The sequence below is a fragment of the Orycteropus afer genome, unplaced genomic scaffold (genome assembly GCF_000298275.1).
Source record: "Orycteropus afer afer isolate SDZICR_OR568_19922 unplaced genomic scaffold, OryAfe1.0 scaffold00039, whole genome shotgun sequence".
Lineage (NCBI taxonomy): Eukaryota > Metazoa > Chordata > Mammalia > Tubulidentata > Orycteropodidae > Orycteropus > Orycteropus afer.
In genome coordinates, this window is record NW_006921626.1 from 13,119,764 (window position 1) to 13,133,938 (window position 14,175).

The window sequence follows — 14,175 nt, forward strand, 5'->3', positions numbered from 1 at the left end:
TGTCAGAAGGGACCATTCTCTGGAGAAGGATGTCATGCTTGATAAAGTGGAGGGTCAGCAAAAAGGGGGAAGGCCCTCAAAGAGATGGACTGACACAGTGGCTGCAATGATGGGCTCTGGTATAGCAAGGATTGAGAGGATGGCACAGGACTGGGCAGTGTTTTTCTTTGTTGTACATAGGGTCACTATGAGTCAGAGCCAACTTGATGGCACCTAACAACAACAACAACAACACAGTGAGGCTGGACAGGTTTCAGTGGAGCTTCCAGACTATGACAGACTAGGAAGAAAGGCCTGGTGATCTATTTCCACAACTCAGCCAGTGAAAACCCTATGGATCACAATGGTCCACTGTGCGTGGGGTTGCCATAAATTGGTTGCTGACTTAACAGCAGCTAACTACAATAAAAGCAAAGGAAACTCACCTTAGAAAATGTATACACATATATTAACAATCATAACAAAGACATTTACATACCTGTTTACTACTGCCTCAGAAACCCAAGGGAGGGCCGCTAGGAGTCGGATCCGACTTGATGGCAGTGCATTACCACTGGCTAAGCACTAGCACATATATTAACTTATTTAATCCTCACCATAGCATGTGAGGTTTTGGCCCCAATTTATAGATGAAGAAACCGAGGCCCAGAGGGATTAAGTGACTTGTGTGTTAGGTCACACAGCAAGGGAGTATGTGAACTAGGATGTGAATCAGGCAGCTCCATTCCAGTTCATGCTCACAGCCACCATGAGATGCTCCCTCACCACACACAAGAAATGAATTGTACATGCAACTTCTGGGGATTCCTGGACCAGGTAAATCCCCAGCTACTGTGTGCCAGGCACTGTTCTAGGTGCTAGGGCTGAAGCCAGGATAAGCTTACATTTTAGTGAGAGAGAAACCCATAGACATGTCAGTCATTCAATTAATCAGAAAGATAATTTCAGGCCCCACTGAGAGCTTTGAGGAAGAGAACCCCAGTTTAAGCATCCTGCTATAAGGTCTCACCAACACCCATCTGTCAGTTTGTTATACTGTGGTGGCTTGCCTATTGCTGTGATGCTGGAAACTATGCCACCAGTATTTTAAACACTAGCAGGGTCACCTCTGGTGGCAAGATTTCAGTGGAGCTTTCTAGGAAGAAAGGTCTAGTGATTTACTTCTAAAAATTCGCCAATGGAAACTTTATGGAGCACAACATAATATTGTCTGATTAGTAGTGGAAGATGAGCCCTCTGGGTTGGAAGACACTCAAAATACACGGTGGGCACAATAGACTTGGCTGTACCAACAAGCGTGAAGATGGTGCACGACCAGGTGATGTTCTGTTTAATTGTACATGGGGTCACTATGAGTCAGAGCCAGCTCCATGGCAACTAACAACAACCATAGATAAAAGGGAAATTCACATGTCAATCCTCACAGATGACAATCACAAAAAAGGTCTCCTAAACAGGAGAAATAAGGAGCTCTGGTGGTGCAGTGCCTAAGGCATTTGACTGCTAACCAGAAGGCCAGTGGTTCAAACCCACCAGCTGCTCCATAGAAGGAAGATGGGGCAATCCACTTCCATAAAGATTTACTGCCTTGGAAACCCAATGGGGGTCACTATAAGCTGGAATCAACTCAATGGCAGTGGTTTAAGGAGGGGAAGGGATCACCTGATGGTGCAGTGGTTAAAGCATTCAACTGCTTACCAAAAGGTCAGCAGTTCCAACCCACCAGCCGCTCCATGGAAGAAAGGTGAGGCAGTCTGCTTCCGAAAAGATGTATAGCCTTGGAAACCTTATGGGACAGTTCTACTCTGTCTTACAGGGTCAGTATGAGTTGACTTGATGACCATGGGTGGAAAGCAGGGAAAAATATGATTATATGTGGGGACTTTTTTTTCTTTCTTTAAAGTTATACAATAAATGGAACTACTGTTTCCAGATGTTGCCAAAAGTTACAGTCTTTAGGGAGTTGTTTCAATGAATAGAGAAAAATAATCATAATCTCAAGTATTTATGTATAAGTAAATTATTTCTGGAATACTCACTTTCTGAAGAAGAGGTTAGTGAATAAATTTAAACATTCATCTTATAATTGCTTACACCATTAATTTGCTTAGCAAGAGCTCTGAATAGTGCCAAGTTAAACTTTAGCTGTCTCTCAGTCCATACTACCACCACCCATCAGTTTGTGGTGGCTTGTGCGTTGCTATGATACTGTAAGCTATGCCACCAGTATTTCAAATATCAGAAGGGTTACCTGTGGTGGACAAGTTTCAGCAGAACTTCCAGACTAAGACAGACTAGGAAAAAAGGCCTGGAGATCTACTGCCAAAAATTAGCCAGTAAAACTCTGTGGAGCACAATAGCTCATTGTCCAATTACCAGCAATCATGAAGACAGTGCAAGATCAGGCAACATTTCGTTCTATTGCCATGAGCTGGAGCTGATCTCACAGCAGCTATCAAGTCCATGCCACAAATTAGTGATGGCTGAATTAATAAGGAATGAGTATAGATTCCAACCTTAGCTCCTTAGTCTGGCCTTAAACCCTCCATCCCGGGGTCCCCAGGAGCTTCCTAGCCTGCTCCCCACTCTTTTCTGATGCTCCAGATGAGGTCATCCGGGGCCTTTTCCTGTGTTCACGGCATCACACACATAATTTTCTTCTCACAAGGAAAACCCTTGCTCCAGCCTCCACCCAGAGAAGTTTTGGTGCAAGCACTCACCTGTGGCTGTTTAAAAGCAGGTTTGCCAGGGGAAAACCTGGACTCTACTAAACGGTGAGCCCTGTCTATGACACAGAGGCCTGTGCCTCCTGAGCTGGACACTGAGTGCTCACTCAATAAACACTTGCTGCAGGGATGAGTGACTCAAAGAATGACTATAAGGCCCTAAGGCCTTCCACTCTGAGACCCTCTGGTTCTGTGAGGCAGCACACAGGCTCAGCTCATGTATCTCTTGCTCCACAAAGCTGATGCTGAGAGCTCTGGTACAAATTAATTTATTTTTCCGTGAGACTCTCACAATGGTTATTTGTACCTATGCTCTGGCATGTTACATGGAGCACCATGACTGCATGTGAAGGATACTGATCCTATCCCCTGCCTCCTCACAGCCCAGCAGTGGCCTTGCTCACAACAGCCATTTGATACACATATGGCAGGGACAGGCTGTTCTCAAATCTCACCCAGTAACCAAGGGGAAGACCTTGCCCCATGGGACTGTGCTGTTTCTGCCCAGAGGGTCTTGGCTCCTCCCTCTTCCCCCATTGCAGAGTCCTGACCCTCAGGACTGCCCACATCCTTGCTCACCGGAAGTGGCTCTCCACCATCTCCTTGCTGACCTCTCTGGGGAGCCCTGTAATGAACAGGGTTCGTCTCACCTGTCAGAGAAAGACACCGGGGGAAAGGTCACCAGGGCAAGCCAATTTGTGGTCACCAAGTCTTCAACTCTGCTCAGCCCTCCCGAAAGAAAACAACAGGAAATCAGAAGACTGACAGAGGCTCATAGCTTCTTCTTCTAAAGCTGTACAAAGAATATATTTCCACAGAAACTTTGAGCCTCCTTTGTTAAGACAGGATACTGAGAAAGGAGCCAGAGGGGAAGTAACTCAAGTGTGACCACAAAGCAGATCAGAGGAAGACCACATAATATGTAACAGACACCACCACCACCCACCACCACGCTGTAGACTGCAAAGAGAGAGAGGGCTGCTTTCAACCCAGACTTCTTAGAAGTTACTTAGAATCATTAATTATGAGCCCAACTCAGCACAAATCAAAGGGCAACTTGGCAGAATAGTGGAATATTTCTACTAAAACAATCCACCAGGAAAGTTAAAAAGACAGAGAAAATCCAAGTTTGGGCACAAATATGCAAGCCAGATTCTACATATACACACACACCAAACTCACTGCTGTTGAGTCAATTTCGACTCATAGTGACCTCTCCTTGGGTTTCCAAGGTGGTATCACTATGGAAGTAGATTGCCCCATCTTCCTTCCGAGGAGTGGCTGGTGGGTTGGAACCACCAGCCTTTTGGTTAGCAGTCAACTGCCCTAGCCACTAGGCCACCAGAGCTCCCAGATTCTACACAGGCTCCCCTTTACTTATTTTCTTGAATCCTTATGTTTGTGAATCATTTGCACTGAGCTCATCAATTGTTTTTTGTATGTTTGTTTAACAAGTTCCACATGTACAATTTGGTGACACTGGTTACATTCTTCAAGTATGCAACCATTCTCACCATCCTTTTCCAAATCATTCCACCAGCGTTAACATAAACTCAATGCCCTCCAAGCAAATACTCCCTTTACCCCTCCCTCCCACTACCAGCAACCAGTAATAATTTTTGATTTCTACATATTTGCTTATTTCATATAAGTGAGATCACACTTACATGAGTCCTTTTGTGACTGATCAATTTCACTCAGCATAACATTTTCAAAAATTGTTGTTTTATAACAGCTCATTCAATAAACACTTGCTGTTTGCTGTCCAGGAAGAACCCTCAAGTGCCAACAGAGGCCCCCTCTTTACAAAGTCTCATTGCTATCATCGCCTCAGATGCTACCCTCTCCAGCTCCCACCTAAGACCCCTCCCCAGCACGGGCTCCCCACCCAGCCTCAGGATGTGGACTCAGTCACTCACTAGGCTCTCCGCTTTGTACTTGATGGAATGGGTGTGGTGCCGCATGAAGCCCACAGTGAGGAAGAGGTAGATGACGGCAAAGACGGTGTGCAGCCAGAGAAGGTCGTTGCTGAAGGAAGGACATAGCCTATAATTAGGGCTGATCTTGGGTGGATGGTGGGGTTGAGTGGGGGCTAGGGCTTAGTTACCCTGGGCACAAGACACCATCCATCGGAGGCCACAGCACCAAAGCCTCTTGGCCCACAATGAATACTTCAGAGAGCTCCCCTTGGCCCTGTCGTGACAAAGGAACTCCAGGTCCACAGGACCTCCGCATTTTGTTAAAACCCATTGCCATCTAGTTAATTCCAACTCTTGATGACCCCATGTGTTGCAGGGTAGAAGTATACTCCTTCGGGTCTTCAAGGCTATGATTTTTCAGAAGCAGGCCTTTCTTCTGAGGTGCCTCTGGCTGGGTTTCAACTGCCAATCTTTCAGTTAGTAGTTGAGTACTTAACCATTTGTACCACCACAGTGTTTTGTTAAACTCCTTGCAAACAGGGGCTACCTGTGGCATAATGTTACCCACAGCCCAGCAACACACTAGCTATAAAAGGGCTCTCAGATGTTTCAGCCTGCTTTAGACTACTTCTACCCTGGCCCCTGAATCTGCCTTCTCTTTGGACTCTCACCCATCAGCACCCTCGCTTCCCACCTTTACCCCTGCCTGCTCCATACTCACCCAGTCTGCAGGTTTGCTATTGTCGTCCTCCCAAAACTGTAAGGGTCTTTATCTGCAGGGAAACACAGACAATTAGTACAGGGATACATTGGAGAAAGTAGAGGGAGTTGGGACACAATTAGCCCTGGTCTGTGGGTTCAGAGAAGGAAGAACACAAGATAATTGGATCCACCAGAAGACAAGATGACCAGTCATTTCACAGCTGCACTAACAAAGCCCCTAGTCTACTCTAAGATATTTCCTGATGATTTCTTTTCAATCTACCATGTACGTAAAGTTAAAATTTGGATTCATCTTGCTTTCAACTATTGCTTCATTCCAAGGCTGGAAATCACTGGGCTCACTAAGTAGATTCATAATGGCATTTTGGTTATGAATTCCTGTGGTTACTTAGAGACAGAATTTCACACTCTGAATTTGACTTTTGAGCATCACAAACATTTTCCAGGTCCACTAACTGCATGAGGACAGGAAAGTATAAAGTATCTCTAAAAGTCCCTAATTCTATAGAGGGTTTTTTTTGTTTTGTTTTGTTTTCTTCCTTCCTACTTAGTTATAACCAGAATTTATATTGGACCCCCACCTCTTGGCCACAGATTTGGGGCAAATTCTTCTCCAGATCTTTATTCAGATAGAAAAGCTCAGAAATTCACACTGAGACCTCATATCTAAATTTGAACATGAATCCTAGAGTTCTGGTCTACCCAAATGAGCCTCCTTTCCCCTGGGGTCATTGCTCTGCCCAAGCCAAACACAGACAAGGATGAGAAAAGCCTTACCCAGCAAGTCTCCTGAAAGGTTGACAGGGAGGATGACACACAGGGACAAGAAGCTGACCATCACCAGCAGGCAAATGATGTGCCTCTGGAAGGACAGGTAGTGGATGGCATCCTCTCCACACCACTCCAGGATCTGGTCATCACTGGCCAAACACACACAATCTTAATGAGTAGAAGTATCAGGCAGGGTTCTCAGGCCGATAATCCTATGAGGTAGAGTCTATTATCATTCTCCCCCCTTTTTTTTTACATAGAAGGAGGCAGAGGTACTAAAAAAATTGTGTAACTTTTAAGATCACAGGCCTTGTAATAGCAAAGCTATGATGGAACTCCACAGGCCTGCTCTTTGCCCTTACATTATACTTACGGGCAAGGAACTGATCACCTCTCCATTTTACAGAACTAGAAATATCTGTGCCCACATTACGTGCGTGGCTGTACTGTATGAATCCAATTATTCCACAGCCATTCCCTGCTTCTAGGAACAAAGACACTGACAAGATGGCTGCTGGGAATCACATTCAAAATGAAGTTAGGAGCATGTCCAGGCTCGTGGCCTCACCCCTTCCTCCAGTTTCCCCCTCAGGAGATCTGAGAGAGAGATGGAAGCCAATGTTTTAAACATTCTAATTCTCAGTTCATCCTACTACTCCTGCCTCCTCCCTGAGACTCTGCCCTCGCCAGAGCAGTGGGCAGGTGGCTTGTTCTGCCCTTTTCTACCCTCAGTGCTACTTTTGGAAGCTCTAAGTTGACTGAGGACCTGGAAAATCCCAGGTTCAGACAGCCAGACTTCAGTGCTACAGAGGGAGGGGGGGTCTCCCTCCCTCTTTCCCACTCTTCTGACAGGGAAGAGGCCCTGAGGGAAAGCACTGCAGTTAGACAAGCTCAAGCCAGGGAAGTAAGAGCTGCTATATAAAAAGGCAGATCTGAAAGGTGGTGTGCACAGCTTTGCAGTCAGACTGACCAAACTCGAATCCCAGCTCAGCCATCTCTCAGTTGCATGAGTGGGAACAGGCTATGTGATTTATCTGAGGTCAGACAGAAAGCAGGGAAACTACTACCCACTGTAAGGGTGGTTCTGGTTCAGTGACAGACTTCTTGCCTTCCACACAGGAGACTTGGGGTCCATTCCCAGCCCGTGCACTTCATGCGCAAGCACCACCCGTTGGCCAGTGGAGGCTTGTGTGTTGCTGTGATGCTGAACAGGTTTCAGCAGAGATTCTAAACTATGACAGACTAGGAAGAAAGGCCTGGGATCTAATTCTGAAAATCAGTCACAACATTCAAGCCTATGCATCACAACGGTTCAAGCCACAACCAGTCATAAGGATGGTGCAGGACTGGGTAGCATATTGTCCCATTGTGCATGGGGTCACCATGAGTCAGGGGCCAACTTGAGGACAGCTAACAAGAAGTACCTGACTCCACTGACTCATCAGGGAATCAAAAGAGACAATGAGGATAAAGCACTTAAGACTATGCCAAGCACACAGTAGATGCTCAAACACTATGGCTGTTGATACTGCTGATGCTTACTATTTACCTGGAGAACGAAACTTTGCAATTAACTACATTATTCTCCCTTCTAAATAAACTACCAAAATGCACATATTTTGCAAAACATGTTTAGTAAGTAGTTATTCATGAAAATGAAAACCAACAATTAACATTTTACTCAACAGTTTTCCTTTAGACATACTTCTGACTTCCCCGTCTTGCTGGCAAAAGGCAAGGAAGGAAACTGAGAAACCTCTCTGAATGTCAGTTGCAATACTGGCAGTGAGCAGCTGTTAAAATTTAATTGCAGCTTTAAAAAGTCAAAGGAGATGGCTTTGAATTCTGTTCTAAAGTTTTCTTCTACTCTATCTGGGAACCTCCCATCATGATCCCTTTGACAGCAGTCAGTAGTGAGAGCTGGGCACCATCTAGTTCTTCTGGCCTCAGGGTTGTGGAGGGTGGGGTTCAGATGGCCCATCAGTCCTCTGGACTAATTGTTTCCATGAGTCTTTGGTTTTCTTCACTCTTCTTTGCTCCAGAGAGGGAGAAGCCAGTAGCTGCAGCTTAGATAGCCACCCACAAGCTTTTAAGACCCCAGTTGCTACTCACTAAAGTAGCATGTAGGACATTCTCTTTGCAAACTATGTTATGCCAATTGACCTTAGTGTCCCCCAAGGCTATGGTCCTTAGCCATCTTTCAAGCTGGGAATTAAACTCAACCCTCATAGCTCAACTTTCAGCCAAATGATAAGACAGGCCTATCTATAAGTTAAAAAATAATACCAGAGAGGTATACATTCATTAGAACAATCAACCATACAAGATCAAGAGGGAAGCATTTGCCCAGGGATAAAGCTAAGATGGCAGTAAGGGATAGGAAAGAACAATGAAGGGAAATGGTAAACACAGGGAGGAAGTGGGAAGAACGCTGTTACACTGTGGGGATTGCAATGAATGTCATGAAACAAAATGTCTATGGATTCTTGAACAAAAACTTGCTCTGGAAACTTTCACCCAAATCACAGTTTACAAAATAAGTAAATAAATACAAAGTCAAAGAGTAGTCTCTGTGGCTAGAAGAGAAAAGAAAAAACACTGGTAGTTGAAATGGAGAAATCTTTCCAATATGACATTAAAGTGAGAACACCGAGCATGTAGCTGCATACACTTTATGTATGTAAAGGTATTTCCACACAGAGGACTGAAGGGAACACAGAACAACGAAAGTAGTAAATGTGCAAGAGTAGACGGACTGAGGTTATAATTTATTAATGGCCTTTGCCAGTTAATATGAAAATGATAAATCAAACTTTCTGTGTCAAAGTTCACTTGCACCAGTTGAGACCAGAGGACTCCCTGAAACTACTGCCCTGAAACACTCTTTACACCTTGAGCCAAAACTATCCCTTGAGATTACCTTTGAGTGAAATACTGAGTGGCACACAAAATAAAGAAGGATGCTCTACGAAAAAAACATCTGTATGAGACCAAGTGGTCAACAATTACTCAAAAGCAAAGATGAGAAAATAAGGGAGCAGGGAAACTAGAGTATTGGAAAGGGAACAACAATTAGAGAGGATGCTGACACATTGTGAAAAATGTAACTAATAACACTGAACAATTTGTATGGAAAATGTCAAAAGGGAACCTAAAATGCTGTGCAAACTTTAACCAAAAACACAATAAAATATTACTTAAAATAAGTTTAATCTAGTTCAGTCCTATGATGGACACAGTGTGACTGGAGTGGGGGTGGGAGGCAGAGTCCTAAGCAGCAGTGGCCATAGAGAGGCAGTGGGCAGCTTTCAGAGGTGGGCTGATGGGTGGTTTAAATTTTTAATTTTTATTGATTCTTTTCTGATGAACTTTTTGCACAGAGTATTATGAGTTCCAGCATCAGGAGGCAATGTGTCCTAGTGACATGTTTTTTGATGTGCTGCGAAGGGTGCTGTTGTTGTTAGCTGCCATCAAGTCAGACCCCAACTCATGATGATCCAATGCACAAAATGCTACTGGGTCCTACATCATTCTCATGATTGATTATGGATTGGATCATGTGATCCACAGGGTTTTCACGGACTGATTTTCAGAAGCAGATTGCTAAGCTTTTCTTTCCAGTTTGTCTTACTCTAGAAGCTCTGCTGAAACCTGTTCAGCATCTTATGAACATGTAAACCTCCACTGCCAGGAAGGGTGGTGCACTGGCCAGGACTCAATCTGAGTCTCCCGCATGAAAGGCAGCACCTCTGCCACAAAGCCATCCTCGCAGGGTGGGGTGACACATCTTCTCCTGCACTGTCTTCTCGTTCCTAGAAACACTTTCTCTTGCTTCCTTCTGCTCCAGACTAGAATTCACTAGCTTCTTCCTCAGAAACCCTGCCTCCTGCCAGTTCCCCTGGTAACGACACTCATCAGACTTGGACATCATGCTCTCACACATATTAGTTCAAGTGATAGGCAGAGCAGGTGTTATCCTAGGCCCTTTTTATAGCTGGGGAAACTAAGACCTGAGACTTATACATTATCCAATGTCATGTAAGGAGCTCTGGTGGCATAGTGCCTAAGGCATCTGACTACTAACCAGAGGCTGGTGGTTCAAACCCACCAGCAACTTCTTGGAAATAAGATTGGGCAATCTACTTCTGTAGTGAGACCACCTTGGAAACCCAAGGAGGGGGCACTATGAGTCGGATCTGACACAACGGCAGTGAGTTGTTTTTTTTTTTGGTTAAGTGTCATGTAACTACTATATTTCATCAAATCTAAGGTGTCCTTTTTCATATTTTAACACTTCTGAAATGAGGTACACCCTACCATCAACAGTTGATCATACTTTACTTGGCAGCATCTTCACTTAAAAACAAAAACAAAAGCAGCTGCCTTCAAATTAACTCTGACTCAGGGCAATCCCTTTCATGTCAGAGCAGAACTGAGCTCCATAAGGTTTTCAATGGCTGTTTTTTCTTTCTTTCTTTCTTTCTTTATTTTTATTGTGATTTGGGTGAAGATTTACAGAGCAAATTCACTTTCCATATAGCAGTTCACATATACTTTGTCTCATGTCATTGACCAGTTTACCACAATGCAACAGCTCCCCTCCCACTTTCTCCCCATAGTTACCTCTTGCCAGTGTCCATCCCTCCATACTCTCCTGCCCCCTGAGCTGTCTCCCTGTGCATAAGCAGCCCTTCTTTCTTCCATGATTGTTCTCTCCAAGGTGCGTATCTATTTGAGGTAAATGTTTAACTCACATGCCTGTATTTTGTTTGGCTGGAAGCCACAGGTGTGGGTTCAATTCCAGACCTGAAGGGCAGCTAGAGGCCATAGTCTCAGTGGTTCCACCAGGCACTATCGGACCAGCAAACCTGGTCCCCACCTTTTTTTTTCTTTCCCTCCAAATGATTTTGAGTTTTGTTCCACATTGTTCTCCCTCTCTATCAAGGATCTCCTACGATACCCTTCCAAGTGGATGACAGTGGTAGCCAGGCACCATCTAGTTCTTCTGGTCTCATAGTTGTATATGCTGCAGATCGGATGGTGTACCAGTCACTAGGACTAATTGTTTCCATGAGTTTTGGTTTTCTTCATTCTTCTTTGCTCTGGACGAGGAGAGACACATCATTGCATCTAGATGGCAGCTTGCTAGCTTTTAAGATCCCAGTCGCTACTCGCCAAAGTAGAAGGTGGAACAATGTTTTGTATAGTATGTTATGCCAATTGAGCTTGATGTCCCCTGAGACTATGATCCCAAGCCTGCAGGTTCAACTACTCGGTCCCTCTGAGTAGCTGGCTGTGACCAAGCCGTGACCACAACCTTGCCCCTTGTAAGCTTTACTATACACTTGGGAATTCTGATCATTCACATAAACTTATAGGACCATTGTCTGCCAACTCTATATATGATCTTGGATACACTCCCCATTTCATAGACACACCTAATCGTTTAGCCTGTCCACCTATCTATCCATCCATATACCCATGTTTGCCTTCACTGACAACGCAGTACTGTATATGCAAAAGAGTTCATATTTGTTGTCTGTACCTCCCATGTACCTCTCTATGTCTTTCTCATCCTCACTGGTGCCGTATTGGTCACTCATATTTGGTACATTGCCCTTCGCTTCACCCAAATCAATACTTATCTCTATCTATCTAATAGCCTTCCCTCCCCTCCCCTCCCACCCCTGGTAACCAACAAAGAAAATTTCCTTCTATAGATAAACCTTTCCTTAACTTTTACAATAACGGACTAATACAATATTTGTCCTTTTGTGATTGACTTATTTCACTCAGCATAATGTCCTCCAAGTTCATCCACGTTATGCGGTGTTTTGCAGATTCTACATTATTCTTTAGCATTGTGTAGTATTCCATTGTGTTTATGTACCATAGTTTGGTTGTCCATTGCTCAGCTGATGGACATCTAGGTTGTTTCCATCTTTTGGCTATTGTAAATAGTGCTGCAATGAACATGGGTGTGCATATATCTGTTCTTGTCATGTCAATGGCTGGTTTTTCAGAAGCAGATCACCAGGCCTTTCTTCCATGGCACCTCTGAGTGGACTAGAACTGCCAACTTTTTGTTTAGCAGCTGAGCACATTAACTGCACCTCCCAGATGAGAGGTGACTAAACAGCTCTTAATCACCAAGAACCTCTTCTAGGATTTCTTTCCACAGCCCCCAAATTTTATATAAAAAAAGAAAAAGAAAAATTTTAAACAAATGAGCTGAATGTATTAAGTCACAATTATTTATTTCTCTACAAGCTCTGGTAGCGTAGTGCCTAAGGCACTTGACTGCTAACCAGAAGGTTGGTGGTTCAAACCCACCAGCCACTCCTCGGAAGGAAGGTTGGGCAATCTACTTCCATAGTGATACCGCCTCGGAAACCTAAGGAGGGATCGCTACGAGTTGGGTCCGACTCGTCGGCACATAACAATAACAACAATTAATTCAAAGACTTGTGGAACTGTCTAGTAACTAATCAATGCTATATATTGAATAGATACAAAAAATTGCTTTAATTAGCTTGTGCAGCATTATGAAGAATGAATATATAATTTCCATTGAATATTTTGAAATAAAAACTTCATTGCAACCTTCAAGAAATCCTTGGGGTCTTTGGGCCTGGAATTGATCTCATTCCCATGGCTTAACTTTTAGCCAAACAATAGGCCTATGAGGTGAACAATTACACCAGGGAGGTACACTCCTTAGAACAATAAACCATGGGAAATTGGAAGGGCAGCATTTGTGCAGGGAGAAAGCTCAGAAGGCAGGAATACATAGGGAAGGAGGACACAGGGGAAAGGTAACCACAGGGAGGAAGTGAGAAGAGAGCTGTAACATTATGGGGACTGCAATCAATGGCACAAAACAAAATGTGTATGAACTGCTGAATGGAAAACAAATTTGTTCTGTAAGCTTTCACCCAAATCACAATAAAAATTCAAAAAAGAAAGAAAGAAATCCTTGTGAGACAGATAGGGCTGGCTGAATCAAGTAGCCTCTAACTCAGTATTCTTGGAATAGTAAATATAGCAGACTACCACGTAACTATTGCTGCTGGGCCTTAGGCAAGATAATAAGTTACATTTCAAAAGCCCCATAAGTTTGACCATTGATAAATCTCCTGAGCTGTCCTTCAACTACCTCATCAGGTACAGAGCATGCCCAGTAAAATTCAAATTAACAACGAAGTGCGCTTCCACCAGAGGCAGTCAAGAACAGGAGTCCCTTGTCAGGACTTGAACCAGGGTCCAGAGACATCACACATGCACAACATCCCAGAATAAGTCATGGCAACATCCTAGCAGCCTTTGCAATTGGTTCCATCTTTGTTCTGACAGCCTTTGCAGTGGAATCCTTCTTGGCTATTTCCTGTGCCCACACCTGATTTTCATAACCCCACCTTTTTCTCCTGGAAACCCCCACCTATTTTATGAATAAAGATGATGGCTTATTCCTGTCTAAAACCCTACATTAAAAAAAAAAAAAATTCACTGCCATTGAGTCGATTCTGTCTCACAGTGACCCCACTGCCTTTCCAAGACAGGTATATCTTTGCGGAAGTAGATTGCTCCATCTTCCTTCCACAAAGCAGCTGGTGGGTTTGAACCACCAACCTTCTGGGTAGTAGTCCAATGCCTTAGCCACTGTGCCACCAGAGTGCCTCAAAACCCTTTATAAACCCTAGGAAATCCTTTGTTCAGTGATAGACTGGAGGCTAACATAGGGAGAAGCCCCTCTCCATCTTTCTCTAGTGAGTTCTTCCCTTTCACATTAATAACCTTTGGTTTGTGTGGACATTTTGCCTCTCCTGTTTGATTCTTTGTCAGTAGAAGGCAAGGACCCGTGCTCAGGAACCCCCCCCCCCCATAACTCTTGGGATCATCTGTAGTTTGGGAAGCCCTGAGCTACAGTGGGGCTGGCACCTCCATTACCAAAACTATCATCCCACAGACTTCCTCCTCCCCTGCCACAACCAGAGAGCTGCCTGGTCGACCTTTATTCTCAGCCTCCTCAAACCACT

General features: G+C 44.2%; 1 protein-coding gene across 1 annotated transcript in view; it reads right to left on the reverse strand.

The window, feature by feature from the left end:
- TMEM63A (transmembrane protein 63A) overlaps positions 1 to 14,175 on the reverse strand; it is a 44,059-nt gene that overhangs the window by 23,403 nt on the left and 6,481 nt on the right. The window contains exons 5-8 of the mRNA XM_007936970.2: positions 6,146 to 6,288; positions 5,367 to 5,418; positions 4,646 to 4,754; positions 3,306 to 3,376 (exon numbers count right to left, since the gene is read on the reverse strand). Of these exons, the coding sequence (XP_007935161.1) occupies positions 3,306 to 3,376; positions 4,646 to 4,754; positions 5,367 to 5,418; positions 6,146 to 6,288 (375 nt within the window). The remainder of the gene's footprint in view (positions 1 to 3,305; positions 3,377 to 4,645; positions 4,755 to 5,366; positions 5,419 to 6,145; positions 6,289 to 14,175) is intronic.